Source organism: Neofelis nebulosa, chromosome 12 (assembly GCF_028018385.1).
Source record: "Neofelis nebulosa isolate mNeoNeb1 chromosome 12, mNeoNeb1.pri, whole genome shotgun sequence".
NCBI lineage: Eukaryota > Metazoa > Chordata > Mammalia > Carnivora > Felidae > Neofelis > Neofelis nebulosa.
In genome coordinates, this window is record NC_080793.1 from 6,809,011 (window position 1) to 6,827,097 (window position 18,087).

Here is an 18,087-nt window from a genome sequence, read left to right on the forward strand (position 1 = left end):
CAAGGAGGCCACCAGGCTGCAGGCTTGGCTACGAACTCCTCAGAACTTCTGCCTTCCTGACGGCGGCGGGGGGGAGGGGGGGGGCATGCATGTCAGAGACCTGCCTGCACCGGGGGAAGGTAGAGACGAAAACCTGCCGTGCAGAGGACACCGGTTTGAAGAAAGCAGCGAACATTCTTCACGATCCGCTGAGCCCAAGAAGCTACTATGGAACTCTCCAGAACCCTGAGGCTCTTCTGTGGGGGCTCCGGGTTGACCCCTGGGTGCCGAAGGAGACGCACCCCGCCTCCGGCCCCTTTGGGATGGGACTGGCCCAGCTCTCCTCCCTCCTCCCTGACTGGGGCTCCCTCCCATGCCGTCTGCCCTGTCCACGGACCCACTCTTCACTTAGATTTCCATCCGGGTCTGGTTTTTCAGGGGTGGAGGGAGGAGAAGGTTTAGGGAGAAGCTGAGAGCTGGCAGCCGGCAGACGTAAATCTGGTACCTTCTTTTCTTGGTCCCCCAAGCTCTGTGAATTTCCCCCTGCCATCTGCCCCCATGAACTTGGGGGTGCCTGATCATCACAGAACCTGCTTCCGGTGGGCAGCAGGAAACTGGGGTCCTGGGCAGAGAAAGGAGCCCGCGTCGAGATCAGCTTTCCCACGAAGGCAAACACCATGTCTAACCCAGCTCTGCTGGAGCCCTCGGATCAGTTGAGAGTGTGTGTGTGTGTGTGTGTGTGTGTGTGTGTGGACCTTCTAGAAGGGGCAATTGATTTCTCATTTGAATTTTTAACCTCAAATGCCACATTATAAACATACTTGCGTTGTGTTTTATAGACGGCATTTGTCATGAAATTATACGTATATATACAATATGGGCCACGGGAAATAAAGCAAGAGGCTCGTTCTGCACGGGAACAAGCGGTCCGTATCAGCCAGGCTGGGGCTGCAGCAAATCCGTGCTGTCCTTCCAGAGAGGGGACCCCAGGTCACCAGGCAGGGCTGGGCAGGGGCAGTGGGGCTTGGGTCCTGTGGGTGTGTTGGGGGGGCACCCAGGGCTGGATAATCTGTCCCCTCTTTGGAAAGCATAGTTAGATCCCAGCAAAGGCCGCCAGAGCCAGCTCCTGGGACCCAGAACTCTGTTCCTGATCTCAGCTCCTTTTCCTGTGGGGCCTCGGGAAACTTCTCCCTCCTTGGTTTCTCCATCTGTGGGAGGGCTTGGCAGTCCTAAACTGGGCTGTTTCCTCCTCCCACGCGGCAGAGAGAGCGAACGCGAAAACAAATTGGCCAGGGGGGCATAGCACTGAGCTCTGAGCTGCTTGATTTCACCAACTCCTCAGAACAATCCAAGCTCCGGCTGCTATCATTACGCCCATTTTGCAGACGCAGAACATGAGGCTCAGGGAAAGAAGGCACTTTCCCAAGATCGTCAGAAATCGGGGGGTGAGGCTGGGGCCAGAATCCCACAGCCAGGCCAGACCCCACCAGCGACATGTCCGGCCCCTGACAAGGCAGGGGAGCCACTGGAACTCTCTGGGACCAGCTGTCTGTTTCTATGCCGGTGTCGCCATGGAGCCACACAGGGGTCCAGGGAGGCTGTCCCTGTCCCAGGGTCGAGCTGGAGCCTCTGTTCTTTCCCATAAGCAAAGCCTGGAGAGGCTGGATGAGGTCAGAGTGAGCACAGCCCCAGGGGCCCTGGGCCAGCCAGGCTGAGAAACATGCTGAGAGCAAGGGCCTCAGGACCTGGGACCCCCGTGTCCTCAGTACATAGCTCATCTTTCTGGGCCTCAGCCTCCCCGTCTGGAAAACAGGGCCAGAAGACTACCTTCCTCCTAGAGTATCCGGGAGGGATTGATGAGAGGAACCACGGAGGGTTGAGCAAACAGCAGGTTCACGATAGATGGTTCGGACTGGTGGATGATCGTGATGAACGTGAACATGCCCACAAATCAGCCGGCCCCACTGCCCCGACCCAGCCACGAGCACCCCAAGTCCCCTCCGTCCTTCCAGTGATTTGCGGCTGGACGGCCTGGGCCGACCTTTCGCCTTGTTAACGGACCCGCGAATGAAGCTTCGATCTCAGGATTGTTGCAAAGTCTCTCCTCCCCGACTCGGGATCCCAGATCTCAGAGTGACTGGGCCCTGGGCAGCCAGTTAGGGCTTGTGGTCAGCTCCTTTGGAGACAGGGGCACCCTGGATGCTCTGGGCAGCCAGGCCACCTGCTGTTCCCAAGTGAGCCACTCATATCCCACACGACAGGCTCACTGGCTCACCAGGAGAGCTCCTGGGGAGGCCCTGGGTGCTCTGGATACTCCAGACACCCACAGACGAGCAGGAAGCGTTCTCACCGCTCCTCATACAAAAAACGGCGGGTCTTGGGTCAGGCCTTGCTCGCTGGCCCACCGCCACGGGGCTCCCTCACACCCCTCTGCTCCCGGAACAGCCAATCTCTTTCCTACCTCTGAGCCTCTGTATCTGCTATTCCCGCCACCCGAGACACCCTTCCCCCACCTCTTCTTCTGGCTAACTCCACTCATCCTTTAGGTACAGTCTGAAATTCCGCCTTCTCCAGGAAGCCTTCCCAGAACCTCCAGACCAGGTAGGGGGCCCCTTTATCTGTCCTCAGGGCAGCCAGGACATCTTCTGGCGGGGACCACACTTCCCTTGATCCCGCTGGGACCCCAGGACCCAGCCCACCCCCCGACATGGAGTAGGTGCTCGACAAATATTTGTGGAAGGAGGGAGGGAAGCGTTCACGGATGCCTCCCCCATTCTCTTCCTCCCTTGAGAGAGAAATCAGCCCCTCGAAAAGGCCGCCCTCTTGGGAGCTCTGCTCGGCCCCGACTCGAGTTCACGGCAACAGCAACGATCGCCTTTCAACAGCGACCTCGCTTTCGGCCACGTTAGATCTTCGCCTTTTCCTCTTCCCTTCCCAGTGAAACCAGAGCAGTCCATTTTTACTTCTTGTCTCTAGCAATTTCCCGCTTCGAGCCCTGACACTCGCCCTGCCTGGGGGTCAGCCTGGGGTTGTGATGGCAGGGCAGACGGCTCTGGGGGAGGGGCCGGCCTTCCCGGGGAAAACACGACGTGTCTGGGAAACACGAGATTCCCAAGGGCTGGGGTCCCTTCCTGGCCCCCCCACTCGGGCCCCTGGCCCCAGCCCCTGCGTCGCAGCACAGCCCGGAGTCCCCCTGCCTGACCGCTGGGGGCGAGGCTCTGCACAAGGGTGTCCCTGGAAAAGCAGCGCCCTCCTCGGGGGCACTGCAGAGGTTTCCAGGTGAGAACCAGGAAGATGGGAGACACAGTCCCTCCATGTCAGGGCTGCTTGCAGCGAGAGGACCCTTTGACTCCTTGGCCACCTGGGGGCCCGGCAGGGGGTGACCAGCCTTGTCCCTAAGCTCTGGGGATCACCGCACATTTCCTCAGCAGCTTTGGGCCACCTCGCTCTGCCTTTCTGAGCCTCAGTTTCCTCATCTGCAAGATGGGGATAATGCTTCCCTGCCCTCCTAAGGCCGCTGAGAGAGCTCAGCAGCGGGCTGCACGTGAAGTGCTGTGCTGAGCCAGGCAGGTGGGGACGGCCGGCTGAGACCGCAGGCCGCGACCCTGCCTTCGCGCTCCCCTCCCCGGTGAGGGACCAGGGCTCCCCTGTCCCCCTGGTGTTTTCTCCCCGCACGATGTCTCGGAACAACACCACGTGTGCCCTGAATGAACGGGCAAGTTAACGCGCCCCAGCCCGTCACCTTGCAACCCCAAAGCAAGGCATATCTTAGAGAGGGGTGGGGAGGGCTGGGGCTTAACGGTCTCTTCGGGGGACGACGAGAAGACCTGTTTTCTGTAGCTTCACCATGACGGGAAACAGGGGACAAAGTGCCAATCTGTCTCTTCTCCCACCGTTGGGCTGTTTTCCCGGACGGCTCTCCCTCGGTCTGGGAAGCGGCCAGAAGATGATGCTCCGGGTCCCGGGAGGCGGGTGGCGCTCAGGTCTCCCGGCCTCCGTCTGGGCATCCACAGGCCCCTCTGCCTTCCGGGCCCGTGCGGTTAGTGGTGGGGACTCTGAGGGGACGTGGGGCCTCCGCGAGGGCAGGGCCGGCCTGTGCTGTCTCGGGCCTCGCTTCTCCGCCCCCTGTGTAACCCCAGGCTAGTCGCTTGACCCCTCGGAGCCTCCGTTTCCCCGACGGTAATCAAAGCAGCCGACACCCTTGCTGACCACCTCACGCCACGTATCCCCCGCCAGCCAGCTCTCGTGTTTCCCCAGATCTGTGAAACGTGCCGAGGCCACACGGCTGGCGGGGGGTGGGGGGGGGAGAACCCCGCTGCACTGTCCACCCCACCCCCCACCCCTGCAAACACACCTTCGGATGACTGCTTCTCATCAACAGGGAGAGAGTCAGAGGAAGGAAAGGCGGAGAAGGAATCCCCCGGGCCGCACAGGGTGCAGGGGCCCAGGAGAGACGGGGGACGGGTGCCCGGCTCCCCCGAGGGCCCTGCGACCCCCCCCCGGGGAGGGGGGCAGCCAGAACCCGAGCCCTGATCGGCCTGGCTGCCCGCTGGCTGGACCGGCCGCCCGCGACAGCATCTTGAGAACATTAGGGGCTGCTGTTAACAGATGTTTTCTGTTACGTGTTATTTGTTAGTCTAATGAAAAGAGGTGCACTGGCTTTCAAGACCTCGGCGTTCCGCGGGGGTTTTATATGGGAGGCCGGGGCGCGGAGCTCTGGCGGCGGAGAGGCCCAGACCCCTGCCAGGCGCGCCCGGCGGCTCGCGCTTTGATTCCGAGGTTTGCAGCCATCCGCGTGGTTAATTCCAGCTCTGGTTAAATGTCACTTTTAATAACGCCATCCCTGGTGTGGAGATGTCTGTGCCCACGGCAGGAGGGGAGGATGGACCGGGAGGTGGGATTGGGGGGGGGGGGGGCCAGGTGGCCGCCCTCCTGGGACCCCCCGGGGACCCACCCCCGCGAGGGAGAGCCGCGGGCGGGCGGGACGCCGGGAGGGGGCTTTGAGGGTTCGGTGGCGCCCGCCACTCTAACGTGCACCCCCTAATGCACGTAGAAGTGCGTGGGAACCTGTTAAATGCAGGTGCCCGGGCCCACGGAGCACCATTCCACGGGCTGGGGTAGAGCCCAGGAACATGCCTTTCAACCGGCTGCCCGGGTGCGTCTTTCTGGGGCCACATGTTGACCCACAGCTGGGTCCAAACCCCCTCAGACCAGTGACAGGCCACGTCCAGGGCCCCACCTACGACCCCCTGAGCAGCAGTGTCACAGACGTGACAAACCTTCACCCGGTCGGGTCTCAGGCGACCAAGATGCTTTGCTCAGGGCCCGCTGCAGAAGCTCCCAGGGGTGCCTGTCCCGGCCTCCTGCCCTATCACTGTCCCACACCAAGGAGCTTCCCCAAAGACCACGGTCCCCCCCTGGGCCGCCAGGTCCGAGCTTCTTGGCTTCTCTGTCACGCCTCGCCCCCCGCCGCCCCCCAAACTGGAAGGTCCCAACTGCCCCTCCCATGCACAGGAAAGCAGAATGGATCACAAAGAGGGACCAAAAATAATGCCTTCCAGAGCCCGCTTCATCTTTTAGGATGCAATAACATATCGCCGGCTGTAAAGTACCCCATGTGGACGGCGCCTGTCATCACGGTGGCCCCTCGGAGCCAGGCTGGGGACAGGCAGCTTCCCAGATGTGGAAGGGACACAGAGCAAGGGGCCAGACTCCCAGCGGCGGTGACAGCATCTGGGTGGTTCCGCGACCTGATTCCCAGGACATCTTAAGATGCCACGACTCCTGGGCTCTGGCTGGGGGCGGGGTGGGGGGGTGGGGGCTCTGCCCCTGCCATTGCCAGCAAGCCCACGCTCCCGGGGAGGCCACAGCTCCTTCCTGGCAGCAGCCTTGGATGGGGAGCACCCTGCCTCCTGCCTCCTGCCCCCTGTGCCCTCGCTTACCCCCCAGAGCACCCTGTCTGCTCAGCACGGGAGCCCGTGCAATGACTTTCCCCACCTCTGTCTAAACAGGAAGCTCCCACGGTGCTCTCCTACTCACCACCTCACAAAAGGCACTTAACCCTTGGCCCGTTCCAGAGCCTTCTGGCCGCTCACTGCTCACTGGCTGCCTGCGGCTGCCCTGCCCACTAAGAGCCTGGACGCGATCGCTTGGGCCAGGCTGGAGCCCTCGAGGAGGGGCGTGAGCGTTGTGGGCGTGAGTGTGTGCGCGCACGTGTGTGTCGATGAGGGTGTGTGTGCGAACGAGTGGGCTTGTGTGTACGGATGCGAGTGTGGGTGGGCGTGAGAGGGTTTGTGGGTGCGAGTGTGTGTGTGCGGGGCGGGGGGGGGGGGGGCGTCTCTGTGTCTGAAACGGACGGAGGCAACGGAGGCAACCAGACGGTCCTGTCGCGAGTAAATGGGTTTCTGGGCAACTTGTACAACCGGCCGCTCTGGGCCAGTGCCTCTAAGCTCACTGGGCTCGAATCCAAAAACCTGGGCGGGTGGTAGGGGCTCGAGGCCTGACACACAGTGGGCACTCAGAAAACGACTGTGGAATGAATGAATGAATGAATGAGTATGGGAGCTGCGGCCGACTAGGAAAGGGGGCCGTCCTATTGATGTTCCTCAGAGTCAAGGACCCTCCACTGCTCTCCTGTGTCCGGGAGGCTGGAGATAGGCCTGCGGAGGGTGGGATAGGCCATTCTGGACGTTTCTGGGCAGGAGAGGGTCCCCCACTAGGCTCACACCTTCCCAAACCCCCCAAGCTGGGCGGCCCCCCAACACTGCCAGGATTGCTCGTCTCCCCCAGGCCGGGCTGCTGAAAAGACCCCTCCACAGGCTGCCTCATGCCCCCTGAGTGCGGCCCACATCCGCCTGGGAGTGGCCATCCCTGGTTGGACCAGCCCGCGTTCTGGGGGCTCTGGGGATGGCTTTAGGCAGTGGTGGAGAACAGGGCCTTCAGAACTGGACAGACCTGGGAAGCTTCACGGGAAGCTGTGACTTGGCAAGTGGCTCATCTCCCTCGTGTAAAATGGGGATGGGGGGCCGCCTGGGTGGCTCCGTTGGTTCAATGTCCGACTTCGGCTCAGGTCACGATCTCGCGGTCTGTGGGTTCGAGCCCCGCGTCGGGCTCTGGGCTGACGGCTCGGAGCCTGGCACCTGCTTCGGATTCTGTGTCTCCCTCTCTCTCTCTCTCTCTGCCCCTCTCCCATGCGCACTCTCTCTCACAAATAAACATTTAAAAAAAGATTGGGGGTACTAAAAAGACCCACTTCCGTGGTTGGTGGGGAGACAACAGGGGTGAGGCGGGCAGAGCCCTGGCTGGCACGCGGTGAGCACTCAGCGAACGTGCCTCTCAGGGCCGCTGGCCACGGTCACGGCCTCACCGGCACGTCCCCTCTCTCTACTCCCGCAACCGACTTCTCACTCCAACTCCAGGGCAACCCCGGGCCAGGTCCCGACCCTGACGTGCCGTGTGTCGGATGTGTTCAGGGGACCCACCGGCTCCCTGTTAATCACCCCCCAAGATTCATTTCCATCTGGGGTCAGCCACTGTCCTTTGGGTCTTAGACACCACGACCGCCCCTCAGGTTTTGCCTCACCCCATTTGACCCCACATCCCCGCCTAGGATGAGCCACCGGAAGCCCTCCTTTGTCTTCAGACGTTTAGAAACCCTGAACACGGCACAGGGCCTACCCCCACAGCCCCACTCTGTGCAGCCCTCAAGGCCTAGCCCTTCCCACCTCTCCATCCCTTTAGTTCCCCAAACAAATCCCGCCCCTCCCTTCCCAGCTGGGAGGCCTTGGGCAGGTTGCTTTGCCTCTCTGGGCCCCCTCAAAATAGGGATGGTAAATCACTAGCCCTGCCTGATTCCCAGGGCAGGCGTGGGCATCCCAGTGAGCTGCCATGGAGGCCCTTTATTGAGAACCTACTATGTGCTGCCTCCCGCACCCACTCAGGGCGCCCCGCACCTACAGGGACATCAGGTCCGTTCTCCCCGTCGTCTTTGGCAATGCCTTCAGGGCCTCAAGTGTGGTGTGCAAACAGGCATTCTCACCACTGCTCCAAAACTACTTTTCCGGAATCTTCCGCGAGGGAACAACGACCGCTCGGGCCCTGTTGAGCTTCTGCCCTTATGGGGTGCTAGCGGGTCCGAGGGTCCCGTGCCACACCCCAAGCTCCAGGCAGATGATTTACTAGAGGACCAAGATGAGCCTGGAACCTAGAGGACAATGAACTAAACAGGGAGTGCCCACCCCACTGACAAAAAGCCAGAGACGCGCCCCTCCCGCCAGCCCGGCCGACCCAGCAGTTCTCAAACTGGATTCCCCTGGGCTCCCAGCTTCTAGGCCTGGCTCTTCAGCGTCTCGCTCACCCTCCTCTCTCCCTACCCGGGGCATAGGCTGGGGGGCTGCCCTCACCAGGCCCTGCCAGGATCCAGACCCCAGAGACTCCACGTTCCTATGCGTTTTCTCAGCCTGGATCAAATCACGATGAAAGGCGGGAGGGGCCCCTCCAACATCTGGGCACTGCCTCCCCCTTTCAGGTGGGAACTGAGCCCAGAGAAGGGATGTGACATGCCCAAGGTCACACACGGAGGGGGCAGCAAAAGCCAGGGCTCCCACTGCAGACGGCTCTGCCCCCGTCCTCCCACCCCCTGGGCCCCCTTGAAATGGATGCCAGGAAAGGAAGGCCAGAGGGAAGAAGGGTAGGCTCTAGGCCCCCCGGGGGGCTCAGTTGGTTGGGCGATCGACTCTTGGTTTCGGCTCAGGTCACGATCTCACAGTTTCATGAGTTCGAGCCCCAGGTCAGGCTCTGCACCAAGAGCACGGAGCCTGCCTGGGATTCTCTCTCCCTCTCTCTCTGCCCCTCCCCTGCTCACTCTCTATCTCTCTCTCAAAATAAATACATAAACGTTAAAGAAAAGAAAAGGAAAGCAGGGATTTGAAAAGGTATTTGCACACCGTACTCACAGCAGCATTTGTCACAACAGCCAAAAGGTGGAAAACATCCACGTGTCCACCGACAGATGAACGGATGGTCAAAACGTGGCACGTGCGAGCGCGCGCGCACACACACACACACGCACACGCACTCAGCGAAATACTGCTCAGCCGTAAAAAGAAAGGAGATTCTGACCCACGCCTAAGACATGGACGAACCCAGAAGACATCCTGCTAAGTGTCACAAAAGGGCGAACGTCATAAGCTCCCGCTTACGTGAGGTCCCTAGAGTTGTCAGATTCAGAGAGACAGAGAGGAGAGTGGGGGGTGGGGAGTCAGTGTTTCAAGGGGGCAGAATCTCGGCCTGGGACGCTGAGAAAGTTCTGGGGACGGGCAGCAGTTGGCGGCTGAACAACGGCGTGAATGCGCTGAGCGCCCCTGAATGGCTAAAGGGCTGAATCTTGGATACATTTCGCCACAATAAAAGTTTTAAGAATTGAAGGCAGGTCGGCCAGTTTCTAGAACTCAGGGGTCCCTTCAGGTCCCCTACTCCGGGGAAGGGGCAGGCCCCCACCCTAAACCAGGTTCACCCTTGGCCTCCTGGCCCCCCATTCGCAGATGTGGCTGAAGGAGCCCAGAACCCCCCACCCGGGGCTCCAGCCCACCCTCCGGCCCAGCCTGTGCCCTCAGCCCCCAAGCACCCGGCTGTCCTGAATCTCCGGGCAGTGGACCCTCGTGGTCCTGAGGTCTCCAAACCAGGTACCAGCCAGATGGCTTTGGGGGGGGGGGGCGGGGAAGGGCTCCCGGGCTGGGGCTGTGTTTATTTTCACAGTGTGTCCGCATCCCTGTTTCCGCCCTGCCCACAGGAGGGAATGCTTTAAAGAAAATCTCAGTTATTAATGTGGTTTCTTTTGTTGTAAGTCACTGCAAAGACAGCAAACGAGGGTTTATTTTCCTAACGTGCTTGGCATAGCTCAGCGCCCGGCGCAGACCTCAGCGTTTGATTTGGGAGGGACACGAGACCCCGCTTTGCTCTGAGTCACCAGCAAAGCCACAGCCTTCCCGGCCAGTTCCGGGGACGCCTGCTCTGGGAAAATCACTGGCGAGGCTCGGCTACATCTACTGGTGGCTTTGTGAAAACAAAAGAGAAGAAAAAAATTTTTCTTTTTTAATTTTGAGCCTGCTCTCCTGGCAGACTGAAAATGTATCAATTTTCTAACTCATGAGTTTCTCCATTAGCCCTTAATTTTTAATGTGGGGGGGGGGGGGGAGGACATCTCTCTTTGGTGTCAGTTGTTTTCTTTGGACCCAGAAACAGCTCCAGAAGCCACAGGAAAACCCACTTCTGAGCATGGGCAAATCTTCGGCGAGGCGCCAGGGCTCCAGGCGGGCCCAGGACTGGGGGACGAAGTCACAGCCCAGGGCCTCGTGCCTGCTGGCCTGGGGTCTAGAATCCCGACACCCTGAGGTCTGGTTGCCTATTTAGGAAAGGGGTCCCGTGATGCAGGCTGGGTTCCCCGACATCCCGGGAGGGAAGGTTCCTTCTCCCCCACTTTGGAGACTTCGAGACTCGGGAATCCACAGTGAGTGGCAGTGGGAGGGGACACCTGCCTGAGGAGGGAAGGAAATGGAAAAAGAACAGAGCGGCCAGCCTCTGCCCTCTCTCTGCAGGCCCAGACGCAGAGAGCAAGCCGAGGGAGTCTCACGGGCCAGGGGGACAGCCATACAGTGTCCCCTCCCCCCCTGCGTCCCGCCTGCCTCTCCGGGGGGGAACTCTGCCCGCAGCGGGCACCCCTGGAATGCGCCCAGTTGGCCTTGGGGAGACGTTTGACTCTATATAAAACATTTGGATTTCATGGACTAGCGATTTGCTTCCAATCTAAGGAATGAGTATAGGGTTACCTCCTTTTAATTTTGCCAAGTAAGGACATTAAAATCAAACAATCTCCAATTATCATCCCCAGTTCATGAAAGAAAGGGCGTTTTAACACCACACGTGACGGGGAAAGATGTGATCCCCAACACAGAGAAGCCTGGAAACTGAAACGTGTAGCTTCCCGAAGAACCCTCCACGGTGGCCATGCAGGTTTCAGTTTCACGGCTGAGTGGGAGATGCTCGCTTCTGGGGGCCAGACCGCTGCCCTGCCGCCGCTCTTGCCCCACCCCACCCGACCCCACACCCAGTGCGTCCCCTGTCCCCAGGGCCTTGGTGCCCCCAGGGTGCGGAAGCCCCATCTAGGAAAGGAGAGCCCCACCCCCACCCCCACCGCGGGCTCTCACTGAGGGTGGCCGGGCTAGGGTGGGCAGGGGGGTGCTGGAGAGGCCCCCTACCCACTGAGCTCCCTGGGGGCTGCCAGCGGCCCTGTCCAGGCACTTGTGTCCGCAGCTGACACAAGCAGTTCTGGGACACCCCCAGAAAAACCCTGCGTTTGGGAAACCTATGCTGTGTCCCAACAGCGGCGATGCCTTCCACCGTCTCTCCCCACGGCTGGGCTGGAAACAGGCACCCAGCCGCTGGCCAGGTCTCGAGGGCAGGAAGCCCGTGCCTCCTTCCTTCTTCTCGCGGCCACTCCTGCGCCCCTCTCTCCTCTCCTGTCCTTCCTTTTGGCCCTTCCTTCTTGGCTTCACCTTCAATTTGCTCCTCCTTCTCTCCCCACCCCCAGCGGGGGTCCCCCATTCATTCAGGTAAAATCAGAGACCTCTCCTCTCCTCTTAGGGGAAGCCAGCTCAGAGCCAGCCGCTCCTCCCAGGAGCCCTGGGGTCCTGGAACGAACTCAGGCTGGCAGAGCCCCTCTCCTCTTGCACCAGAAGGCGCCCACTTTGCCCCCGGCCCAAACCAGACACCTGGCTTCCACTTTTCCATCAGGGAAACCCCAGCTCCCGCGGGTGGGTCGGCCTGCTTTGTGCTCACCCTGGAGGGTGCAGAGAGATGCAGGAAGGCTGTGGCTGGCGGGCAAGTGGACGCCCCCGGGAGGGAGCCAGCAGCGGCCGGACGCGGCTGGCACCAGCTGGGTGCTCTGTGAGGTGCCGCTGGGAGTCAGGCACGCCTCACGTACACACGTGCTCCTGGACAAGGTCTCAGGCGAGGCTGGAGTCACCTCGGTGCCCCCTGCACCTCCTCTCATCTGAAAAGCAGGGCATGTAGCCAGCCAGGGGGGCGGGGGGGGGGGGGCACAACTCCCTTGAGACCTGGAGGCTGGTGCAGGAAGTGGGGGTCCCCAGGAGGGGGTGGGAAGGGCTCTTAAAGGGGCCCAGAGCTTCCAGCAGACCAGCTGGCTCCCCGGAGCTAGGGGACCTGGCTGTGGTCTCAGCCACCCTGGCTACTCTACAGGTTGTAGGAGAGCCGTGGGGACTCCTGTCCTTCCTCGGCTCCCACGAGAAACGTCCAGGGCCAGGCACCTTCGCTGTATCTCCATCTCTCCCTCCCCCCCCCTCCCGGTCTCACTCAGGGCTCAGGCCCCAATGATCCAGTACGACTTTCTGAAAAAAGCCACTTGGGTGGGTTGTTTGTTTTTAAAGCCCTTTCCTGATGACCTTTAACCTCGGCAGAGGAGAGAGGCCTCGCTGGCTCCTTAGGGTTGGGCCAGTCCATCTAGGAAGCCCCCGGTGGGGTAAACTGGGGGTGGGGTTGGGGGGGGGGGGACAGGCATCCCCACCCCCGCCAAGGAGCCCATCTTAAGACCTAGCCGCAGCTGGGGTGGGACAGGAGGAAGCGGGGCGGCCTCTGAAACCCAGGCGTGTGACCCGGCTGCCCTGCCCCTCGGAAGCCTCGGTCTCCCCGGCTGTGACTTGGCAGTGATCGCACCCACTTCCCGGGCGACCTGGCGGGGCGGCCGCGAGCGCTGCCCACCCCCCACCCCGCCCCCCCCCCCCACCGGGCCGGGCACCAAAGGCGGCACACGTCCCCGCCGTTCCCACGACCTGCGGCGGCGGCCGTGGCCGAGGGCGGCCGAGCCCCTCCCCGGGTCCAGAGCCCCGGTCCCCGCAGCCCGCCCGATCGCAGACCGACGGCCCCCACCCGGCAGCCGCACCCCCGGCGGGTCCCGCGCCGCGTCCGCGCCCCGACTCCCTCCCGTCCCGGACCCCGCGGAGCGCGCGCCCCCGCGGACCCCGCGCTTCCGTTCCCACGCCCCCCCCGCCCCCGCCCCGGGCCCCGGCCGCTCCCCCCCCCTCCGCCCGGGCTCCCCACCCCCCGCCCCCGCCCCCGCCCCGCCCGCACTCACCGTCCTGCGGCGCCGCCTCGCTGCCGCTGCTGCCCCCGGACGGCTCCCGCGCCGCGCCCTCCCGCGCCTCGGCCCGGGCCGCGGGGCGCGCCGCCAGCCGCCCGGCCGCCGCCACCTCCTCCAGGTCCAGGAGGTGGCTCACCGTGAAGTTCTTGCGCGCCTGGGCGCAGTCGCCGGGCCCCAGCGCGGGCGGCGGCGGCGGCCCCGGGCCCAGCGGCGGCTTGTCCAGGGCGAAGGCGGCGGCGGCGGCGGCGGCGGCCGCGCTGTCCATGCCCGCCAGGGCCCCGGGGTCGCCGGCGCGGGTGGCAGGCGCGGGTCGGAGCGAGCGCGCCCCGCGGCCGCCCCGCGCTCGGCCCCGCTCCCCGCCGCCTGCTCGCCCCCCGGCCGCCGCGGCCCGCCCGGCGCTGACGTCGGGGAAGCAAACTTTCTCCCTCCCCTCCGCCGCCTCGCGCTCTCCAAGTTGCTAAAACGCGAGCTCCTCCGGCCGCACGCCCCTTCTTGAAGCAGACCTCGCCCCTGCCTCGCCTCCTCCTCCTCCTCCTACCCGCGCCGCGCCTCGCCCGCCCCCACCCTGCGGCTGCGGGGAGGGAGGGGGTCCTGCGCGGAGTCCGGCGGGGGGGGGGGGGGGGGGGGGAGGGAGGGGGAGGGGAGGGGGGAGGGGTGTCCTCCCCGCGCCCTCCCCACCCACAATGTAAGGAGTGGGAAAGTTCAGTGTTCGTGGCGGTGGGGGGGGGCGGTTGTAAATCCCCCCCCCCCCGCCTCCATTCAGAAAGTCCTCCTCGGGTGGAGGGGGGCGACTCTGAGACAGCTGAGGGGGGCAGGGCCAACTCCCAACTCCACCCTCATCACCCCCCACACACACACCCCCACACTGTGCACCCCAACGCGGTTCCTAATCTTCTGGGAAGAACCCGGGGTCCGTCCTGTTCACTCCACCTGGCGGGAGACCCAGAAAGCAGCACATTCTCAAGCTTCTGGGGTGTAGGCGCGGGCGGCCCCCAATACACACGCCTCGTAGCCCACCTCCAAGATGCTCCAGGCCCTCCCCGGGGGAAAATCAAGCCGGTAGGAAAGAGTTTCCCTCCAGAATTCCTACTTGACGCCCAGAGGACAGACAGCCAGACGACAGCCAGGCTGACAGATGGGTGACAGGGTAAGAGAGCCGCAGGCTGGGGTCTCTGCTCTTGGTTGGTTTTTCAAGGAAAGCCCTCCAGATACCGCAGGTGTCTCCCCGGGGACAGCCGCTTGGAGACCTGGCCCTCTGTCCTCCCTGCCATCCCTGCACGGTGGTAATGTCAGACCGACAAAAATAATAAGCCTGTGGAGAGGGGCGGGAGGGGGGGAGGCCTTCCGCGTGCCCTTCCTGGGCCTCTGCACCCAGCCTGTGCTCAGCCCCCCACCCCGAGAATCTGCAGAACCGGCCACCTGCGTTCTGCAGGAGTCACCCCCCCCCGAGAAGGGAGCGACCCCTAAGGTGGGGCGAAGTGTCCCCCAGGTGGTGGTCACCACAGCAATCCACGGAGGTGCACACGTGGGCAGATCGAGGGTTTGGAGAAAATGGGGTTTCTCTTCTTCGGAGAGAACCGGCTGAGTGAAATACCAGTCTCCGGGGCGCTCCTGGGGGGGGGGGTTCAGCAGGTGAAATCTAGGGCCTGTGGACCTGGGAAGGGCCCAAGAGAGTATGTAGATCCCATTCCCCGGCATGACAGGTGGGGAAACTGAGGCAGCAAACGCAGAAGCTCCTTCCGGGGCTGGGAGGACCATGGAAATTGTTCCGTCCGAGCCCTTCCTTTGAAGAGGGGGCCGTGAGGAGTACGGTGGTCCGGTCTCAGTCCCCAGTGGCTTCATCCCTGAGCTCGTCCTTCCATCCTGCACATTCAGAGACGTAACATGCTGTATCTGTGTATGACGGAGGGTGCTCGGCCCCCGCCTCCTGGCTTCAAATCCAGACCTTGCACTTCCTTGCCGTGGGCCTTGGCAGTCTGTTTGGACTGCTCCTCTTGGTTATCTCCTCTGTAAAATGGGCTGTTAGGGGGACTAAGTAAGTTGATACGGACATCGTGGGGCACCTGCTATCCAGTGAGCACCCAGAGAGCGTCAACACATTTGTTTTTTTTTTTTTCAGCATTTATTCCTAGAAGCGGTGCAGGGCAGTGATGGCGAAGTCAGACTCTGGAGCTGGAGGGACGTGGGCCTGCATCTCTTCCCTGCCGCTTGCTAGCTGTGTGGCCTTGGAAAGGTCACTCAGTAGTTCTCTCTGAGTCTGATCCGTCACCTGTACGTAGGGATAAGAAAAGAGACCAACCCGATACCTGAATTCTTGTGAATCGGACACTGTTGCAACTAGGGTCGTCGCTCGTTTTGAAATATTTATTTATTTATTTGGAAAGCGTGAACACGAGCAGGGGGAGGGGCAGAGAGAGAGGAGACAGAATCCCAAGCAGGCTTCGAGGCACAGAGGCGGATGCAGGGCTCAGACTCAGGAACCACAAGATCATGACCTGAGCTGAAACCAAGAGTCAGTCGCTCACCTATTGAACCACCTAGGCGTCCCTGGGGTTTTTTTTTGTTTGTTTTTGTTTTTAATTTTATTTGATGTCATTGCTATTGAGTGGTTACGACCCTTGTCAGTCCTGGGGCCGGGGGCATAGGCCACTATTCCAAAGCTGAGCCCTTGAGCAAGAACTCTGGGCCTGATGTAGCCGAGGAAATTCCAGTTAACCTGGAGAAGGCAAAACTCATTACCCCCCAGGGACGCGGCTAGGAAAGAAACCATTTCCATGGTGATTGAGATCAAGGCCCGGGATGTCAACCCAGAGGGGGCAATGAAGGGGAATTAGGATCACAGTTGAGAACCTCAGTTCAACAAGGGTTTACTGAACCAGGCCCTGGTCCAGGCAGCAGGGATGGGGAGGAACAGGGGGGCACAGAGAGGTTCCCTGCTCTCCAGAGAAGGTTCTGCAGAGAAGGAGCTGATCCTTAATTAGTGACTCTGCTAGAGGTTGGATCCTAGGTGAGACCATGAGCTAAAGTGCCTGTTTGTCCCAGTCTCAAAAGCTCACATGCTTTAAAAAAAAAAAAAAAGTTAAATTCTTATCGCAGAAATAAGATGCTTGATGTAGAGATTTTAGAAAATATCAATAAAATTAAGAAAATAAAAGTGACTGGGGCCTCTGGGTGGCTCAGTTGGTTAAGAGTCTGGCTCTTGGTTTTGGCTCAGGTCATGATCTCCTGGATCGTGAGTTTGGGGAGTTTGCGCCCCACGTCGGGTTCTACGATGACAGCACGGGCCCTGCTTGGGATTCTCTCTCTCTCTCAAAATAAATAAATAAACTTAAGAAAACAAACAAGAGAACATAAAAATTACATATGACCCACTCCCAGATGTCTCTGACACACAGTAGGTATTCAATACATGTTTTTAAAAAGTCGGTTTAATGAATTACACCGTAAGTTAACCAACTTGGATTTAAGTCAAAAATAAAAACAGTAAAAATAAATAAAAGTTGGTTTAATGAAAGAAATTGAAGATAATCACTATATTTATTCAATATTGAAGATCTAGAAAAGCAATAAGACAAGGAAAAGGAATGAGCTAAAAAATAATCTGAGTATATCTTTCCAGCTTATATCTGTATTCTAGATGGAGAAAGATCATCATTCATATTTTAAAAGTCAAGCTACATTGTAACAACTGTTTATAGCTTGCTTACTGTGTCTTGTCTACCACTGTTTTTTTAAATGTTGATTTATTTATTTTGAGAGACAGAGAGAGAGGGAGACAGATCATGAGTAGGGGAGGGGCAGAGAGAGAGGGAGACACAGAATCCGAAGCAGGCTCCAGGCTCTGAGCTGTCAGCACAGAGCCCGACGTCGGGCTCGAACCCACAAACCACAAGATCATGACCTCAGCCCAAGTTGGATGCTTAACCGACTGAGCCACCCAGGTGCCCCATTCCACCACTATTTTTAATGAACCCCTAGTGATACATCATTCCCTGCTGCTATACATCCTTACTTAGGTTCTTGCTAATAAATATCCGGATGTGGTAGACGAATAATAGCCTCCCAAAGATGTCCCCAGCATAATCCCTGGAATTTGTGGATTTGCTGAAGCGGAATTAAGGTAGCAGATGGAATTAAGGTTGCCTGTCTACCCAAAGGAGATCCTTGTAGATGACAGTGTAATCACATGGGCCCTTCCAAAGGGAAGAGGGAGATAGGAGAGCCTCTGTCAGAGTGATACAATTTGAGAAAAACTCCACTGGCCGGTACTGGCTTTGAAGAAGGAGGAAGGCGCCCACAAACTCAGGAAGGTGGGAAGCCTCTAGAAGCTGGAAAAGGCAAGGAAAACAGATTCTTCCTTAAGAGATCCCCCCACGGGGGAGACATGGAGCACCGCCCCCCAGCCGGGCCTTGATTTTAGCCCCGGACTCTCCGATCTCCAGAACGGAAAGGTAATACGTTTGTTATCATCTTCAAGGACTAGGCTTGTGATCCTTTGTCACAGCCCAAGTAGAAACCTCCCGCGCTGGGTCCGAGATTCTGCGAGAGATTGAAGACTTTCGATCATATTGCCATAGAGCCTCCTCCGGAAAGGTTGTCTCAGTTTCTATTCCTGGGTCTCTGCGTCCCGGTTAGCACGAGGTATTTTATTTGTTTGTTTGTTTACGGCAATGTCTTTGTGGCTTTAACACAAATGAAACATGCACATGGGCTGTCTATTCATTTTCCTCCCCACGCAGCCCGGTGAGGGGACTGGTGACCGTCGGCCCGCTGGCTGAGTTTTCTACAACCGCCTTGCAGTTCTCGGAGGAACCGTTGTGACCAGTCCCATACAGTAAGATCTTTTTTGCACACCGGCATCACTGTGACTTCCGGCTCCTTGATGTTGTGGCCCAGAAGCTTCTGGAAGCCACTGGGTAGCCCACCCTTTATTTTCTTGTTGCTCTTAGAACCAC

The 18,087-nt window shown here is 60.0% G+C and overlaps 1 protein-coding gene across 1 annotated transcript in view; it reads right to left on the minus strand.

The window, feature by feature from the left end:
• PRRX2 (paired related homeobox 2) overlaps positions 1–13,598 on the minus strand; it is a 41,598-nt gene extending 28,000 nt beyond the window's left edge. Inside the window, exon 1 of the mRNA XM_058693842.1 lies at positions 13,127–13,598. Within this exon, the coding sequence (XP_058549825.1) occupies positions 13,127–13,397 (271 nt within the window). The 5' untranslated portion in view covers positions 13,398–13,598. The remainder of the gene's footprint in view (positions 1–13,126) is intronic.
• Between the last annotated feature and the right edge of the window lie 4,489 nt (positions 13,599–18,087).